This window comes from Apaloderma vittatum, unplaced genomic scaffold (assembly GCF_000703405.1).
Source record: "Apaloderma vittatum isolate BGI_N311 unplaced genomic scaffold, ASM70340v1 scaffold432, whole genome shotgun sequence".
Classification (NCBI taxonomy): Eukaryota; Metazoa; Chordata; class Aves; order Trogoniformes; family Trogonidae; genus Apaloderma; species Apaloderma vittatum.
In genome coordinates this window covers 48,922-67,702 of record NW_009703912.1, presented here as the reverse complement: position 1 = coordinate 67,702, position 18,781 = coordinate 48,922, and the positions used below count along the sequence as shown (strand labels likewise).

Sequence of the window (18,781 nt, the reverse complement as noted above, 5' to 3'; positions counted from 1 at the left end):
GAATTAGTTAACTACATCCCAGTACTTGGGACTAGGGACAGTTCTGGGCCATTTGTGAAGCTGCCTTGCCTCCTGCTGCCCTGCAAATGTTTACTGGATAGTAAACGCTGCCCACGAAGACGTGAAATCAGTCAGCAGGGTCAGAAAAACTCAGCGTAATGTAAGTAAACACAGTCATGAGACAGTATTTGGAAGTAATAATCATTGGAGCCTGGCCCATATTCTAAACGGAGATAAACCTTTTGGATGGGACTTGGGCTGAATTTCTTACAAAGATAAACCTAGAGTCCCCCCCATAAGGTGCCACTCGTGACAGCCTCTTGCTAGGAATGCTCCAGCTCTTACTCTCAAGAAAGAAGAGCACACTCCCTCCCCAGTGCAAATATTTCATACTCTGCGAGACGGCAGCACTTAGCTCAGCTCTGTTGCTCTGCTTCACTGTGGAGTAGTTCCTCATAAAACCGGACTGTGTCATTTTCAGAGCAACAGACAGACAAGCTGCAGGTCAGAGACTATGGTTAGAGGCTACAGAAGATGAACTAGGAGCAATTGCAAAAAGAGGTGGATTGGAAAATCCAGAAGAAACACTCTGTGTTTGGCCTGTGAAAGCCAATGTGTTCAGATGAGGTTTCAGTTAGAAGTCTTCTGGTGGGTTAAATAAGAACATTGTCAGATTTGCTGCAGAGCAAAGCTAGGCAGATACATGACCACTGCAGCTTTGCTTCCTTGAGCTCTGCTTTATACATCAGACTGGACTCTAAAAAGAAAGGGTCACAGTAGCTCTCACCACTTAATCTGCTACAGAAGGTACTGCAAGCTTATCCAGCATACATCAGTGCAAGTAGCTGGCCTGATGTATGTGGCTTCCACCTCCTATTTTAACAAAAGATTCATTATTTATATTCTTCCCTTTCAGGGTTAATCTAAAGAAAAATAGCGTGAGTCCACTTCTCTGTGTTGAAGGATTCATTCCTACTCCTATTCTTTCTGAAAACATTGCCTGGAAAATGTGGCAAATAAAATTCCAGTGACAGGCAATGTGAATAATGCATCCTCAAAATCAAAACCAAAAAAAGACAGTTTGAAAGGGATTTGCTCATTTATCTGTCATTCCATCACACTTAAACAAACAAAAATCCAAAACAAAACTCACATACAAATCTAGTTCCCTGTACTTTTAAGCAGAAGAATATTCTTCTGTAACAGCATCTATTCCACTGCATTAATAGTGAAAAGTCAGAGGGCAAAGAATGCTAAGGCCACGCATTCACCATTGCTTCATACAACAGTTAGAGGAATGCTGCACTTCCGTTCTCCCCATACTCCAAACAGTCCCAGATTTAAATTAATGGACTTGATTAATCTTTGTTTTAAACCTTTTTAAACCGTCTCCAACAAAGAAAGCAAATCCATTGTGGGTAACTGGCTCTTCTGTGTCCTACGGCCAGATGGTGAGGCATGAAGGTAATGGATAATATTCCTCATTCCTGGATATGAAAATGAAAATGGAGTGCAAAGAGTAGAATCTTTTCAGAAATTTTAGACTTTCTCTCTTTGTGTCCTTCTCAGTAGCACTATAGCATATTGGGTCAGTGGATGACATATACCACATAGACAAATCGAGAAATTACGAGAAGGAAATCCATCAGCACTTCAAGCTGTCACAAGTACTGAAAATTGTTTCAGTCGAGAACAGGAAAAATTTAGATTTGCCCCCACGGGATGCCACCATGTGCAGAATGCTCTGGCACTAGCAGTACCCTGACTCTCACCATCCAGATGATTTTAGTTATGTTTTGGTTAACCGATTAGCTATTTGACACAATTGTGCAGAGCACTCCGCTCTCGTGACCAGTGCTTACCCTGGGTAGGCAGGGATGGCTGTGGGAGGTACTGCCCGGACTGCCCCATACACTGTCCTTCCTCGACCCCTCAGATGGGCTCCCCGAAACGCGGCTGCTGTGGTGGCTGCAGTTGGATAGGGGAAGCCTGGAACTGTAAAGACAGACAAAGTGGAGGTGAAAAGGATCCAAGCTCCTGCTCAGAGAACAACCATCTGTTTCAAAGTGACACAACAGCTCCACAGCGGTGGGACATTTTGCACCAGTCCTGCAGAGGGGCATGCTTATAACCCAGCAAGCATCCGATACAGACTTCCTGCTACACCAGGGCCTTTGGGGGAAGAAGGGTTGCAGAGAGGTTTGGCATGCAAGAGGTTATTGCTTTGGGCATGCCTCACCCACCACAAACAGGGTACAAGTCCCCCCGCCTTTTGACACCGCCATGCAGTCCGGTTAGAGTCTGAGAAGCGCAGAGAGTTACTATCAATATAGCAGGCGGCTCTTCCAAAACTGCAGAGGCTCTTTAAAATAATTTGTCAAGAGGCCCTTAAAGTCAACCAACTTACATCAGTCTCTTCCCTCCTTTCCCCTCCCACTCTTTGCCACCCAATCCTCTGTATGTTCATTTTAAGGCCTGAAAGACAAGATAGCCCATATAACAGCAGCAGCAATTTCCCATAAAGTTGCCAGTTTACTGAGAGCCCATCTTCATTTAACAAGCATGACCAACAACTGGCTCCATGTATAGTGGGGCCTGCTTTATTTCGCTTTACACTGAAGTAAACTGGCTCCTGATGAAATGATGTAAAACCTCAGAGGCATCTGCAAACACGTAATAAACAGATACCAAGAGGGAAGGAGTCCTGGGGCGCAAACCCATGCGCCCAGGTGCATGCCGCTTAGGGGCCCTGCAGACTCGCAGTTTAGCAGCTTGTATAATATGTACTTTAGGGATTTGTCTGTTTGGTTTCTTTGATTTCAAAAGGGGGAGGGGGGCAAGGGAATGGCCTATTCCTCACACACACCCTCCCCTTGTTCCGCAGCCTCCTCATCACTCAGAAAGACCCGTTCACCATCACTGTAGACGAACAAGTTACAAGTTACAGCAACTGCACAGTATACTTTGGCTCAAGGTACACTCATTCCCAGCGAGACCCATTCTTTCAAGTATATATTATACAGACTGGAGAGAAGAAGGGTAACAGGTCATCGTTAACTCAAGCACAGTAACAATATAGGGGCCAACGGGGGCTACTTACTGATTAAAGGAATGTAAGTGTTAATACCCCCCCTTCCTGACAGGGGCACTGCGGCGTCATTGCCCAGCGAGACATCTGCTTGAAAGCTGGACGCTAATTTAATTTTAAAAAGAATAAAAAACAGAAACAAAACGTAAAAAGGTTATAAAGAAACAGCAGATTGAGAACATAAACAAACACCACTGCAGTTAAATGGCAGAAGTGGAAGTGTCTACTTAAGCTCTACCTGCATATAACTCAGGGCCGTACACCGCTCCAACCACAGGACTCAACTTCCAACCTGAAACAACAAAGACTGCAGTGAATGCCAAAATCTACACCAAGAGGAGGAGTGGGCAGCGTGGGTAGGGGGAACGGTCTCTTGCGTGCGCCCCCACGTCACATGCACGGCTCTTTGAAATTTCTGCTTCGCCTCAATCCCCCTTGGTGTAGATGGAGGCCAACTGCCTTTTTCTAATGTCAAGTTCTAGGTACAGGTCGCTGTATCAGAGGGAGCAGCAAAACATCAGCTGATCCGAGGCACGGCAAAGGCGCCTGCTGAGGGAATGCCAACTACCTTATATGCATATTCACCACAAGCACCTTGCGACCCTGTGTTCCCTGCATGAACCTTGCTGCCAGCTCCTCCCTGCTTTCACCAGAACGCTGTGGAGCCAAAACCCCTCTAAAGCCACCAGCCCAGACTGTCAGCCCAGGCCAAGTCAATTTATAGCCTCAAATTCTCAAAACACCCTTCTGTCTTATTTGCTAGAAATCTGCCGAAGAGCAACAGTGTCTGAATCTCCTCACTAACTGAATTATGCAACTACAGTGCTGAAAAGCAGTTCAGTCTATTCATCTGACACTTTCTTCTCTGCAATTTTAGTATTTCCTGTCTTATTTATGCTGCTTTTCAGGTAAAAACCTTCCCAGAGAATTGATCATCTGAGTAATTGGCAAGAACTGCAAATCATCAACGTAACACCTACAGGAGAATAGTGCTTAAAGAAGTCATCACTGGAGTAAGAGGAAAAACACATTTCCAGTGAGATCTCAAAATTTATCTGTGCCCCATCCCCCAGTCCGCTTTCTATCAGGGGAGAGACTGGGTGTAAATCTAACAACGTGATCTGGGCCAGATTCCACAAAAACATTCCTTTCGGGAAAGATGTCAGCGTTTCAGCTAGCAAACACACAGGTATTTTCATTTAAATTAATCTATACCTTTCCTCTGTCTTGGGAGTCCTGACGCACTTACTGCGTTTGTAACACCTCTAACTATCCTAGAAACTGTAGTGAACAACTTTGTGAACTGCAGCCCATCAACACCACCCCCTCACCCACTGGCACAGCAGCAGCACGAGGTGCAGCGCACGCTCCCTGCGCAAGCCTGGGCACGCTGCTGCTGCTGCTGCGCTGCCCACCTCGATGGCAGAACACTCGAGTGAGCGGTGGCATCAAGAGGACTGAGATCACTCCTCAAGTTTAGTAGACAACCACTCATCGGTATGCCTCAAGTCTGGTCCAATCTTTAATACCTTTGTGTAGCTTTAAAGTTGGCTTTAAACTGTTGTCTGCGAAAGCGAAATATTCCTGTCTGTTATCAGGGCTTCATAAGTAAGTCAAGTTTTGTTACCAAATAACCATACACATTTCCTGCCCTTGTTTTCAGGACAATGTAACACGGCTCTGTTGTCTTTTGCTATAAAATCTCGTGGTTCCTTTCAGACACTGAGACTCAGAATCCCAGCCTTTCTGCCCAGCCCTGTTCCCCAGTTCTGTAACCAAAATAAGATTTATCTGCCAAGAGCCACACAACAAGTCAGTAGCAGAGCTACAAATAAAATTCGTATCTTCTGACTTCCGAGTCTTATGTTGTAATCAAAACAGTCTCACACTAACAACTACGTATATGCAGTTTCCTGCCTCATTGAAGCTGTTTGGCAATATTTTCAGACCAAAAAAACTTTTTTGCCTATTTCAGGACAAAGACTCAGATTTAAAATCTCTATCAAAGCAGCACTCAGTTCTGTTGGAAGAAGAACGACTTTTTAGGCTATATGCCTGTGCAGTAATATTACTGCACAGACAGAATCACCAAGATATCCCAACGAAACAGGATTCTTCCTTACCCAAACAACTTGGTCTTTCTCTATTTAGGTTCAGTGGAAAACAGTTGAATACAGTCGGTAACAAAAAGCGAGCAAACAAGCAATGCCTGTCTTCTGTCTGCTTGGGGACAGTTGTACTTTTACAGTTAAACTGAGATAGATTCAACTGCATATCTGAAGTTACGCTTTTGCATTCATATTTAGGTATCCGTGTGATGGCAATGAGACTCAGGAGCACTGCATATCCCGCTGTACAGCATCAGCTCGCAGTAACAGCAGGCAACTCATCGGTCCTTGGCTTCTTTACCCAGCTTGGCCATGTTGGGCATGTCACCTACTCTTCTCTGTCCCCACTTCTCCATCTGTAAAACTGTATTCCTCCAGAAACACTTAAGGGTTATACTGCAGAATAATGCTATAAATTAGAGTTGGTAGGCTTTCTTAATTTCTTTTGGTTTGTTTGGTGGTCTTTTTGGTCCTGAGGAGAAGTGATGACTTTTCTCTTTTGTCTTTCTTCAAACCTTTCAGCTCATCATTAGTACAAACAGTCTCTCTTACCATTTGCGTAAGGTGTGACCATCTTCTTATTGGTCATCACTCGCGCAGTGGCGTTGTTAACCTAAAAGTAAGAAAGGGGAGGGGGAGGAGAGGGAAGGAAGTACAGGACATTAGGGAAAATGGTGGAAAACCCTCAGATACCACACACACATAAACACTATATTTCTCTGAGCAAAAAAATTTAAACAACTAATTTTACAAGAATGCAATTTTTAAATTACTTTTAACAGTTGCCATTTAATTATAAAAGTTACAGCTAAACATGGCACTTTAAAATTATGCATTAAACAAAAGGCCAACGAGAGTAAAATGCAGATTATTCCACTGCTCTGCCACCCCTTAGCGTGCTTATTCTCAGCTCATTGATCAAAAGGGCAAAACTCCGGAGGTTTTGCCCATGTTCTGTTTGAGAGGCAGCGATAGTTTTGCAGCCCAGGTGACGCATAAGCTGAACTGCTTCTCAAGCTCACCATTGGGACTGGGGCCCAGTAAGTCACTGGAAGGCATATTTTTTAGACAGAAAAAAGTAGCCAGGAGTCCAGCAGCTTTAGATTTGAACTCCCAAGGCTTGAGGAGACTTCTGGAACGCCACGAAGCGTCTGGATGGTCTGTGTTCACCAATTTCATGCCCATCTTTGTCAAAGCTTTTCCCAGCTTATTTTTTCCTTTTCAAAAATCTCGTGAAGCAAAAAGAAGAAATACATAGCAGTAGACCTGGGTCTTTTTTTTTATCTTTATTGTGCCCTCCACCCTCTTTACAGAGCTCTGCATAGTTCCAAGCAGTTTGATTGCTCAAGCAAGTGGGGTGTTACCACAGAGATGGTGCTGATAAAGAAAAGATGGACCAGTTTGGAAGCCAAGTTACTGCAGCCCCGTGTCAGACAGCCTCAAAGTTCTTGCAAGGAGGGTGAAGTCTTTGTAACATCAATAATTTATCAAAACCCATGCCAAATGGGAATTGAGGCCAAGGTGAAAAAGGAAAGGAATAAAAAGAAAAAAAAAAAAGGAGATATAAAAATAAAGGCTGCCTTGGGCCCTTGAGACTTAGGGATGGTGAGTGTACACAGGGTGGGGAGTCTGGAGCTACATTTTACTCTCGATTCAGCCCCAAAACAATAGAAACATTACACATTTAAAAAGAAAGAATGGGAAACAACAATGATGAGACTGAGAGCATGCAGTTAAACACACACAGATAAAAGAAAGGAAAACAAAAAAACCACAATTGATTGGGGGGAGGGGGCGGGGAGGAGATAGGGTCTCACAGACAATCATTAAGATGGAGCAAGTGCCTGAAATCAGCTGCTACAGCAAAGTGCAACACAAGCACTTAAAGAAAAAAATTGCCAGAACCGATCAGAAACCACCAGTCAGCAGAGACCAACAGCTGCATTTAACCAAGTAAAGAAATAAACTGGGGAGGGGCAGGGGAGGGGGAAAGAGAGAAAGAAAAAGAGAGGAAAACAAACAGTAACAGCTACAAACAGGTCTCAGAAAGAAAGAGCAGCAGAAAGGAGGGGCAGGAGAGAGAGGAAATGGGTGCATTAATAAAAACCAGCCAAACTGGAGTTCAGTAACTCTGAGTAAGATGTGCAAGGGGAAATCACCATGAAGTCAGTAATCAAACAGCTCAGACTGCTACAAAACGATATGTACATCCAAAGTCCAGGCGGCATTACTCAACAGCATTGAAAATAAAAGGTGGGAGAAGGGGGAAGGAGGTGGGTGGGGACAACAAGTCAAATCACATTTCGTAGTGTTAATGTGAGATGGCAGATGGATTTTCTTTCTTATTTTTGTTTTTTTTTGTAATTTTAAGAAAAATTAAAAAAAAAAAGAAAAAAAAGAAAAAAGCTTCTTCTCTAGCGCTTTTGTTTCACTTACCGCCAACTCGTACCATCGCCAGCATTGTGTATAGTTACCATTGAAAGAGTGAGTCAAGTGAAGGGCCCTAAACGCTAAACCATCAAAAAGGGAAATAAAAAAAAAAAAAGCAAAAAATGCAGACATCTTACTCAAAAACGGCGGCTTTTTTTTGTTTTAATATTTGTTCTTTTTTTTTTTTTTAGATAAAGAGGGAGAGAGGGAAGAGGCCAGTTAGCCTTCACCACAGTGGACCACCAAACTGGTCAACACCAGGCGTGCCCGACACATGGCTCTGTTGGCCAGCTAACGTTTATTCCCCCACGGTGAGAGCTAGAAATTTTAAGGATTAACTTTCACTGAACCAACTCTTGACTGCAGGCAGGTCAAGAAACCAGCGGTGTGTACAGTACAGCCCACCCGGGGCTTCTGCCCCGTGTCTCCCCTCCCCTCCCACCACGGGCATCATCTCACACTTGCGTGGAGGAGAACTGGCCTCGGAGGAAAGAGAGGATACTGGCTGGCCCCCTGCTTTCTTTTTTGGACAGAGAGTTAGAAGTTGGACAGTACTCTTCCAGTTAGTTTTGTTCAGGCCTGGTAACAGGAAATCGGAGCCTCGCAAACTGAAGCAAAGGAAAAATCAAGACAGCAGAAGGGCAAAAATTTGGACTGGGTGGGGAAAGAAAAAAAACCAACTTAATTAAAGAAGAAAGAAAAGAAAAAAATACCCAAAACAACAATAAAAATATTCCATAAGGGGTGTAAACTTTTATACATTTCAGTGCAGGGAGGTGAAGGACACAGACACAAACACACACGCACACATGAGACTGGGATCCAAATGTGAAATAAGTGAGGCAAGACACAAAAAGAAATCAAAAGAATAAATATAAAGAAGAAATTGAATTACTGAAGACATGCACCTCGATTTTACGGCCCTCTACCACGGTGCCGTGTAATTTCTCCCTGGCCCTGTCTGCATCAGCACTATTCTCGAAAGTTACGAACCCGAATCCCTGCATGCAGCGGGAGAAGGGGGGAAAACATGCACATCGTTATATATTGAAATACTGATCTCTAGGTAAATAGAGAAAAAATATCACAGTATGAAATCGACATCAGCACAACTCAGCAATAACCTCCTAGAGTCACATTGTTGGTTCATGCATGTTTCATAAATGAAAGAAATTAAATTTGATAAAATAAAGGAACTGTAATCATAAGAATAATAAGAGTAATTTAAAAAAAAGGAAAACATAAAAGCAATTGAGGCCAGACCAAAAAAGAAGTACAAAGTTACTCGAGACAATTTTTGGTTTTGGTTCATTTCTTTGTTTAAAATGCTAAGCCCTGCTCCAACATCAGCAAGCTGGTCAAGCCCAAGTGGGGCTTCTCTCCCCTCTGCGAATTAACACACATGCTTTGGGGGACTCCCCCGCCCCCCCAGCCACAGTACGGGACATGGACATTGAGCAGCACTTCGTTCTCCTGAGGGGCTGCTAGGAGAGCGAGCAGCGATCTGAGGTCACGCCTGGCACCAGGAACTCTGCGAAGCTGTGGGCAAATCAAACACTGAACCTTGCTTTTCCCACCTGTAAAATGGAGACAATTACGATTACCTACCTTAGAAAACTGCTGAGAGGAAGGGCTGTTTGTAAAGCATCCCTTGTAAGCTCTTCGGGGCACAGCTCATGCCTACTCCTATGCCTGTAACTTCCCTAAAATAATGCCCTAAAGGCAAGCGAGGCTTCTAGGTGACACCATCAAATAAACATTACATAATGTGAAGACTTAAGAGGTATCACATATTCTAATTTCAAAATTTTCTTATAAGTACTGTGTTAGACGTGGGTGTAAAACTTGTTAGCACCTAGAGACCCACTCATCAATACAGGCAGGTTTGGTCTGATGCTGCAGCCGCACTGCTACCTCCATCCCAACCCCGCTGCCCCAACCTTACTTGGCTTTGCTGTGAGATGGTAACCTCTGCGCCGTGGAGAGCCACAAACCTCTGCCTAGTTAAAGAGCATAAAGTTTGAGGAAAAACTGACGTGCCCTGGTTGGGGCGACTGCAAAGGCTCGAGGACTGCTGAAATGTCCCTTTAGTCAGATGAATTGAGGTTTACCGCATCCACGAAGGCACATGCAGCACGCCTGTCCTACATGCTCATGCTGCTGTCAACTCATGCAGTCACGTAACAAGGCAGGGCAAGAGATGATGCTTCCTTCCACAGAGATGAGTGCACTGACATTAAAACAGAGCCAACGTGACTAAGTGAATTAGGATTTTAACTACTAACAAATGGTATCTTACTACAGACAACTGTGATGAGACACTGTTCATGCCAGAGAGCAAGGCCAAATAAAAAAACTGAGTTGCATTCTGCTTTTAGGGTATCGTAACAACAGGAGTAACTGGGTCCTGTGCCTTGGTAAAAAACAAATACCAGTTTAATGTACAGAGAGTGATCTCTGCCAGCTCTGATACCCTCAGGAGCAGGAAGAACAAAGTTTGCATTCGATGCAATGGAAACTCCTGATATTAACTGGATGACAAGGTGATGCGAGTGATCTACAGCTACATCTTGTCAGGGAAATGGCATGCCAGCCCCGCAGCCCCCTCCGTGCAGCTTGGGATTGGTATGCATGGACCCGACCTCCCTCCTGTCACCTTCCCCCCTCTAAAAATGCATTTTGATTTCTTAAGTGCTGTTAGCAACAACACACAAGCAAACGATCATTCTTCAAGTGCTTTTTAAAGGTCTTTACAATACTAATCTTAAAAAGCCCAAGCCGCTTGCACATGCTGGCCTTGATCATCCGCAGCTAGGTTTCCAGCACCAAACTGTCACACATTTGTAAAATGAAGTGGTTTTTCTTCTTTTTTCCCCCCCTGAACAGCAATAATAAAAGAACTTAGCCAAGTACTGCAACGCTGAGATCAACGAGAGTGCTCCTTTGGGCTCCAACCCAATAATCTAAAGCTTCAGATAATTTCATTTCTCCAGCTATAAATAAAAAGCTATATAAATAACAAACCGATGCCTTTTTCAGAACAGCATAAAAGTCTTCTGTTTAAATGAATTAAAATTGGAGCAACAAGAGATAGGGGCTAATAAAACAGCCCAAGCGCACACAATTCTCAAATACATCGCAGGGAACTGGGTGGGTGCGGGGGATGTAATAGCAAGGCTGATTATGAAGGGATAAGGTATCGTGTGTCTGCTTCAAAGCACCCCTACAGAGAAAAGCAAGACTGAGAAACAGAGCAACACCTTTCCCTCTGGCTCTATATAATGGGGAAAAAAAGGACCTTTAAAAGGCCGGGGGAGGAGGGGAGGTAAAGACTGTGACAGGAATCTCTATTTCCCTCTTCTCTTTTTCCATTAAAATTTCTGTTTGTTCTAGACAAGCCTGTGGAGATCGAATGAAATTTATGTCTTTGGTGATGATGTAAACTGAAAGCTGGAGAACAGAGGGAAGGTAATTTTTAGACATTCATCTGTGCAGGATAGAACCAAACTAAGACTATTTTAATTCACATTTGTTTGCTATTAATGAAGTCTGCATGGAATTTTTAAGATTACATTATCATCAAATATCTTTAAACTGAACAGGAATTTTCAGTAAGTTAACTCAAGGTAGGTAGGGTACAATCCACACGCAGACTATATGAAAAGAGTTAACACTGTGAATTAAAACAGAATTAATCTGATTCTGAACAACATAACTAATTTATCACTATTTTTGCTTTACTGACAGATTGATCCTTAGCTTGTGCAACTCTCTTTGTTGAGAATGAACCACTTAATGTCAGTGCTGAGTTAATGCTTTACATAGTTGACTATGGCAGAGACAGTATTTGTGCCCCCTTGGTTTCTCTTCTTAATGCATCTCTCAGACATTTGAATTTTAATCAGGAAAAAACAGGTGAACCACGCTTGACATTTTTGTTATTTCCAAGTTTAAAAACTAGCAATTATATATACATATTTTTGATATGGGAGAGAAAAAAAAAGCACATACATATATTTTTTATTCCTTCTCAGAGATGACCTGTAAAGAATAGGGATTATTTTGTACCTAAATACAAATACAACAAACAATTCTCGGTTTTCCCTCCCAAGGTTGTCTTACACTTAAAAAAAAGAGTAAAAAAGGTGGCAGATGTCCAATGTTTACTAGCTTAACTTTATAGCAGGTACTGGTTTGCTTCCCTTCTCCAAGGGAAAATACAATCCTGGGTAAAAAAAAAAAAAAAAAAAGACTTACAGTTTGTAAAGTTTAGATTATACAAATGGCTTCGGTTTAATAATGCTGTTAGGATAACAAGGCTGAAATTTTCAACAGTTCCTCTCCACCAGCAGCTGTCAGGAACTTCTCCCAAGCAGAAAACAAGTTCAAACCTTAGCATACCCACTGAACACTAAATAACCCCAGTAAACATTTTTAGGATTGGTGACTAATTTGCAGTGCCAGACTAACCCCTTTTTTCCCAAAGGTTTACTCAAAGGGCCTGAAGAGACCGAGTAACTGCCACCCTTTTAGTCTGGCCTCAGACTCTGCAATAAATAACAAGCAACATGATGAGCAGTGAAAAAAAAAAAAAAAAGTATATATATAGTATTTGAACGTTTCCATCTCTGAAGAATGAGAAAGAAAATTTACCATGTAACCGTAAAGGGAGAAATCAAAAGCAGACGGTTCTCCTGGGTGTGGCCAGAACACAGAAATTAAACAAAAAACAACACCAAAAAAATAAAGTAAAATAAAATAATAATAAAAAAAAGAAAATAAAACCAAAGGAAACTAAACAGAGCCCCTTGAAATCCATGCATTGTTAACCCTTCATTTGTCATGGAGTTTAGACCATTCACCTCAGCAGCAGCGTCTTTGCCTTGTACCACTGGAGCACGCAGTCAGCAACTGGCCTTGCCGTCACCCGCTGCCGTGCTCATTTTTAACCAATATTTTTTTTCGTTTCTTCCCCACCTCCCCCCTTATTTCCATAAAAATCAAACTGTTAGGAGCCTAAAAATCAAACGGCCAAGGAGACAACAGTTTAGGCTACCTGTTGCCAAGGCATTTGGAGCGAGTAGGAAGGTTTCAGCTACAATCCACCTGAGATGAGCAGGACTGAATGCACCATCAAACACAGCACGAGATTCAGAAGCCCATTACTGAAGTCACGCACACTTTAAACTGGTGAGGGAATCGGCGTAAACCAGGCTGCCACCATTTCAGCAGTTCTTCCAGCTCCTCCCTGACCTCGTGCCGCATTTTAAGTGCATTAAGGCACCTACGTCTAGAGCGCCCGTCTGCGTAACCTCTGCCTTCTGGTCAATCAGATGCAGGAATTAAGCTGGCTAAAAAAAAACCCGTTTAAAAGTATCTTTAAAAAAACCCCAAACCCCAGCAACAAACAAAAGCCAAAAACCTGCCAGGCTATTTTTAAGCTGGATTGTTTCCCCAGTGCAGCTTGTTGTGTTGCTCCACTGCCAATTCCTCCTGCGAAACCGAGGAGGGGGCAGAGGCCGGGAGCGCGGCCAGCGTCCCCATGCAGGGGCTTCATGGCCCCATGTCTCCCCCAGCTGCGTGCTCCTCCTCCCCTCGATCGATCATGGATCTTACTGTGGTGTGGTCTGAGAGTTCAACTAGCTGAACTAGCACAGGACAAGTTCATTTCTCTCTCTCTCATTGCTGCATCAGGTTTTTTTGCCAGTTAGCACCCTGGATTCACTTCCTACCCAGGGAAGGGAGCGCTACTGGGAAGGCGCTCCCATGGGAGCAGGAAACCAGCTTATACTACCAAGCTATCAACTTCATCCTTAATTATTCAAGTTTAAGTAAATCAGTTCAGCGTATGGACTAATTTAACTCATTAGTTTAGTATTGCAGAGTGGAAGGCATAAAACTACCTCACTCCACTAGGATAAAGGGAAACAGGTCATGCCTCCTTCATGCCACTGGCATTATAAAGGATTTGGTGACCTGAGAAAGTGATGCTGGTTGCTGGTACTTAATTTATTATTAAGTCTCCTGATGTTAATAACGCTACTTGTATTTCTAGCTCAACCGATAACATTTGAAAAAAAAAAAAAGTAAAATTAGAATTAAAATGAAAACAAGACCACTAATTTATTTTACATAACAAGGGGCTGAGTCCCACTGAGTGGGAACTAGGTCCATAACAAGAATGGCTCAACTCAAAGCATCTAATTGATTCAAAGAAGAAATAAATGCACATGCAAACATACAATGTTCTAGGCATAGTTATCAAAACCTAAATTCATATCATCTTAACCTACAGGTAACCGCAAACATGAGAAAAACCCCTAAGTGCTTCCACATACCTTTCTGCACCGGCTTTCAGTTAGCATGCGTTTCTTTACAGAACTCCACTCACCAACATATATGATTTCTTTGTGAAGACAAGATGTTAGCTATTCCTATACAACCAATTTTTTAATTAAATATGAAGCACTTCTAGACACTTCAGCCTTATACAAGAATTTGGGGATCTGGCTCTCGCTAGTGGGAGAGGACATAAACTTACTTTGTCCTAAAACCATGAGCTTTCAATCTGCACTAATATGATCTCTTACCATTTAAGAATCCGAGAGAGAGAGAGAAAAAAAAAAAGCTCCCTCTTCAGCCGAGAATTTGCTGTGGGCTTACGCACTCTTAGTCTCTGAATGTCATTGAGGGCACATCTTGGAATGCCACATGGTACGCAACCGATGAGCAAAGAGGTTGGATTCCCTTCCCCTGCAGCTTTACAAGTGCCACAGGGTACTCGTTATGCAGGCAGACTGCATTAATTCTGCAAATATGTCTGCTCTGTCGGTTCAGCTCAACCGTGCCTAAATACACATCTAGAGGATGCATCTCCACTAACAAAAGGAGCAGGAATCCTCTCTCTCTCTCTTGACTTCCTCTGGAGGTGCTTCATTCACGGTTCAGTGAAGTGCGTGGTAAACTGCAGCCATGAGCAAAATGCTATTTAAAGGCACTTACATGGGTCAGAACTAGAAATATAATGGTAAACAGGATAAATGAAACATACAGCTAGTTTCCTGGAAGCAAGCAAAAAAAAAAAATCCCAAACACATCAAGGGAAGACTGATGTCATTCTATTAAACAAGAATAAACCAAAATGAAATTCAAGGGATATTTAAAGTTTTTATCTTGTTTCTTATACACAGTAAAGCACTATACGTGTCAAGTCTGCCAGGGCCTATATAATCCTATTAAATAGACTGAATTTGGGCAGAAATCGAGTTAGGAAACAAGAACTCACATTGCTTTGAGGAGAATCGGCAGAACTACTTATTACCTAACTGCCTCCTATCTTGTGAAACAGAAAGTCAACAAACAGCCCAATGCAAGAACCTGAGGTGCAAGGTAGCTTTTGACAGACACACACTGCTTTCTCTTCAGTCACCAAACTCTCTAAATACACAGAGATCCTGGAGATGCAGCCAGTTTGATAACAGTTCCCCTCCCAGGCTGTAGAAGAAAACTGCCTGGTCATCTCAGGTGGATTCAAAAGGAAGAATGCAACCCGCACTCTTCCTCCAAGTCCCTCCTACCGACCAGCACTGGAGCGATCCCAGCGGAGATCTCCTGCCACAGCTGGGCAGGGACAAAGCGCTGCTCAACCCCATCATAACACTGGGTGAGGGTGAACCCAGGGCAGTTTGGGATTTACTGCTGTACCTTTTAAACATTTACAGAACATATACACAAAACTCTACAACCCTTAGGAACCCAGGGTAAGGGAGGGAGCATTGAGAACACAGCACAAGGCAGGCAGCAGGAGCATCTGCTTTCGGATTCCCAAGAGAGAGGAGGAGGAGAAGAAGAGAGAGAGGTTTCATATCATTAGATTAGAATGGAAACCACAGGGCAGGAAAATGCATTCAGATTTACTTTTTTTTTTTTTCCCTAAAGTGGAGGAAGAACCCAAGAGTGAGTGAGTGGCCTCCAGAAAGATCCATTTCCTTTGCTTCACCATCAGATCACCAAACTGTTGCTTTTCCGTTATTATGTGAATACCAGGTGCTTCGTGCAGCTACACCCCACTCAAACACTGGGGCCTCCCATTTTCATGCTAAGCAGGAATAATCTTGCATTCCTTTTTAAACATGAATTATTTGGGGCAGAGAAGGATGCAAAGATAGCACAAAATTACTCTTTGGGTGTTTTCTCGTGTTGTTCAGATTCTGCCGCATCCCTCATTACAGACTATCAGTTTTGCAACTGCTTTTGCTGTAAAATGACAAAAAAAGCAGTAGAAAACTGTGTGGTCAAGGACTGGGAGAACATCTCTTTGGATTGCTTTCTTTCTTTCATGTATTTATTAAGGATTCAGGACAAAATTAATCAAGGAACTCTTCAGTAATAATTTTTGTTTTAACTGAAAACCAGAAGCCTCGGACTTTAACAACTGCACAAGAAGGTACACAGTCATAAATCAATTCCTCACAAATATCCTCCAACATTAGCGTTGCCTAGAAGGGAAAGGGCAGCCGTGGGTGTTTAATACAGGGCTGTATGGACAGGGGAGAGAGAGTGAAGTTCATGTGTGAAGAGGAAAACACTGCGCTGGAAAGCACAGGCAGTGGGGGACGAAGGATAGAGCTCACTGCCAGGCCAGTTATTTTTGTTCTTTCTTTTGCAATTACATACAAACAAGTAAGGATTTGATAGAGGCCTGAGGCTATTCCCAAAACCAAATGGAAATGACTAAAATCAAGACTAATTCACAGATAGCTCTGGCCTATAAATATCAGAACAGCAGAGAGCAGAATAAATATTTACAAACTCAGCATAGCTGACTGTTTTGGTAAAGCATATAGATTTTTATCCACAAAGGGAACTAAAACTCTCTAACTAAGCCATAAAGACATTTAATTGTTCAGATGGACTTACTAAAACAAAACCAGAAACATGATATTAAGCACAAACAAAGGATGGGGAGGGGGCTAACACTCAACCCTTTTGTAGGCAGATCAAGCGCTTTCTGGTTTCCAGCTAATACAGAGACTGAAGAATTTCAGAATGCATCTTGGGCAACATGGGAGGAAATTTGCAGAGGGCTCTGAACATGAACATATCAGGAATATATGTTGAAGCAAAGAGGCCACCTTAAGACTGTGAACCTCAAATCCAAGCAAAAGGCATAGACTCTAAACCAAAACTGCTTAGCTGAATTGCAACTTCAAAATCTCTTGTGTGCATGCACACATGTGCACACACGTGTGTGGGGGGAGGAGGGAAATTTTGTTTTAATTGAAAATGGGAATCTTAGCATTGATTAAGTCAAGCAGAGTATAGACATGCACTGTGCAAGCTTCCCCCATAGAGCTTTGGCAATGCACCTCGCTCCTGACCTGCAAAACTCCCTGCTATTCCAGTGCTGAACCTCCTGGGCAGAGAGAGAATCACATCAATCTGTCATTGTGGTGATACTGGTTATGTGACGAGAACCAATTGCCAATTAGGACAAAGATCACTGAATCTCTCTGCAGCTGACCTGAGCAACATTTGAAATCTCACCTCCAGAGAAATAAATTACCATTAACCCTGAACAAAACTTCCCTTTTAATATATCTGTAGGATGAAAATAGGTGTGTGAATGTAAATTCAGTGGGGAGAGGTCCACACGGGGCAGGGCAACTGGAGTGAGGATGCTCATATTAAGCATCAAATATCTCAAACATGAAAGGTCAGGATCTCAGAAGTGCCAAGTAAGTCTGTAAAACAGGGTGAATAAAATCCTTTCACATATGAGATATGACAGATTTTCTATAGAAGTATTTTAATTTAACAAAAACGTGGTCAGGGGGGTGGGGGGAGTTAGGCTTGGTTCTTACAGTCTCCCACCACAGCAAGCTGTCTTCCTTTTTCTGCCTTCGCCGCAGGGCACCCATCGCTGCTGCAATGGGAACGGATTGGTACGAAGGCTCAAGTGATTGACTCCCTACTCGTTCAAAAGGCTGGGGAACCCGATCCCACATTACACACAGGAGCGTCTGGGAGCATTTGTACATGCTGCCCAGAAATGATCCTGCTCAAAGTCTGGAGTCAGTGGGAACAGGAGACAGCCCCCAAAATAGCTTTTCCTTTTTTTTTCCTGCTGATCTCTGCAGAGTATATTCTCTAGGCAATGAACTGCCTTTTACTCTGCAATCAAAACACGAGAAGCGGGTACAGAAACAGGACTTACCTTCGAGCCACGCTCATTAAAGATTATCTCTACATCAAGGATTTTGCCGAATTGCTGCAGAGAGACAAGGGGAAAAAAAAAAAAAGAGAAAGATTTATTTTTGGCAATTCATTTTTCCTACCTTTTGGAGGCTGGCTTTGTGCAAGGAGGTGAAAATATTTCCATTTCTAGCATATAGGCAAAGGCATAAAATTCCAGTGACGTGACCCAGTTCTCTAAGGTCAGGATGTGCAGATCCTCTTGGTCACAGACCTTAAGTTTTCTCACAAAAGTCTAAAGGAAGAAAAACAATCTCTACCAGAGTTTTAGGGATGTGAGGCAGCTTTTCTTCCCCCCTGCCCCTTTAATCTAAACAAGTCTTTCTTCCTTCATTCTACTATTTCATCTAAGACATCGTTACATGATTTCATCTCAGACAGCTAACAACATTTCTCAAATGTAATTCTGCATTTCATCTTCCTCCTGAAGCGGCTATCACAGAGAAACTTAACAGTGATGTTGTTTCCCTGGAGTGCACAGTCACATAAGACTCCTAACCTCAGGGATTCCAAATTCTAAATCTCCTTTTCTCCCTTTGCTTTCCAAATCTCCAAGCCTTCAAAAGAACTGATGGTGGATTCAGAAATCATGAAAACGGACAACTCCCAGCAGTTTGTTTTTCAGAAAAAAAGATCACTGATCTTCAGCCTGTGACACACAGTAGGCTTGTCAATAACCTAGGCAGGTTTATCACATAACGACAGAATTCTGACCTCTGCCTCAGCCTGGAGAACCCAAGAAGAGCACAGCCACACTACTCTGCACTGTTTCCACAACTGGTTCCAAAAAGAGAAAATTTAAAACGAGAGCTACAAACTAATATGTTCACTTTAGAAATATGAAAATATTTGTATTTACCTGGCCAGATTCAAACGAGTAACCTAGAAGTAAAAGCATCAC

The 18,781-nt window shown here is 42.8% G+C and overlaps 1 protein-coding gene across 3 annotated transcripts in view; it reads right to left on the bottom strand.

The window, feature by feature from the left end:
- The window catches only part of RBFOX2 (RNA binding protein, fox-1 homolog (C. elegans) 2), a 55,766-nt gene that overhangs the window by 13,652 nt on the left and 23,333 nt on the right, over positions 1 to 18,781 (bottom strand). For 2 of the 3 annotated variants that reach the window (XM_009864800.1, XM_009864801.1), the window contains exons 3-8: positions 17,843 to 17,896; positions 8,535 to 8,627; positions 5,749 to 5,809; positions 3,327 to 3,380; positions 3,101 to 3,193; positions 1,863 to 1,995 (exon numbers count right to left, since the gene is read on the bottom strand). In XM_009864800.1, the coding sequence (XP_009863102.1) occupies positions 1,863 to 1,995; positions 3,101 to 3,193; positions 3,327 to 3,380; positions 5,749 to 5,809; positions 8,535 to 8,627; positions 17,843 to 17,896 (488 nt within the window). The remainder of the gene's footprint in view (positions 1 to 1,862; positions 1,996 to 3,100; positions 3,194 to 3,326; positions 3,381 to 5,748; positions 5,810 to 8,534; positions 8,628 to 17,842; positions 17,897 to 18,781) is intronic. The other variant, XM_009864802.1, reaches the window with a different exon arrangement.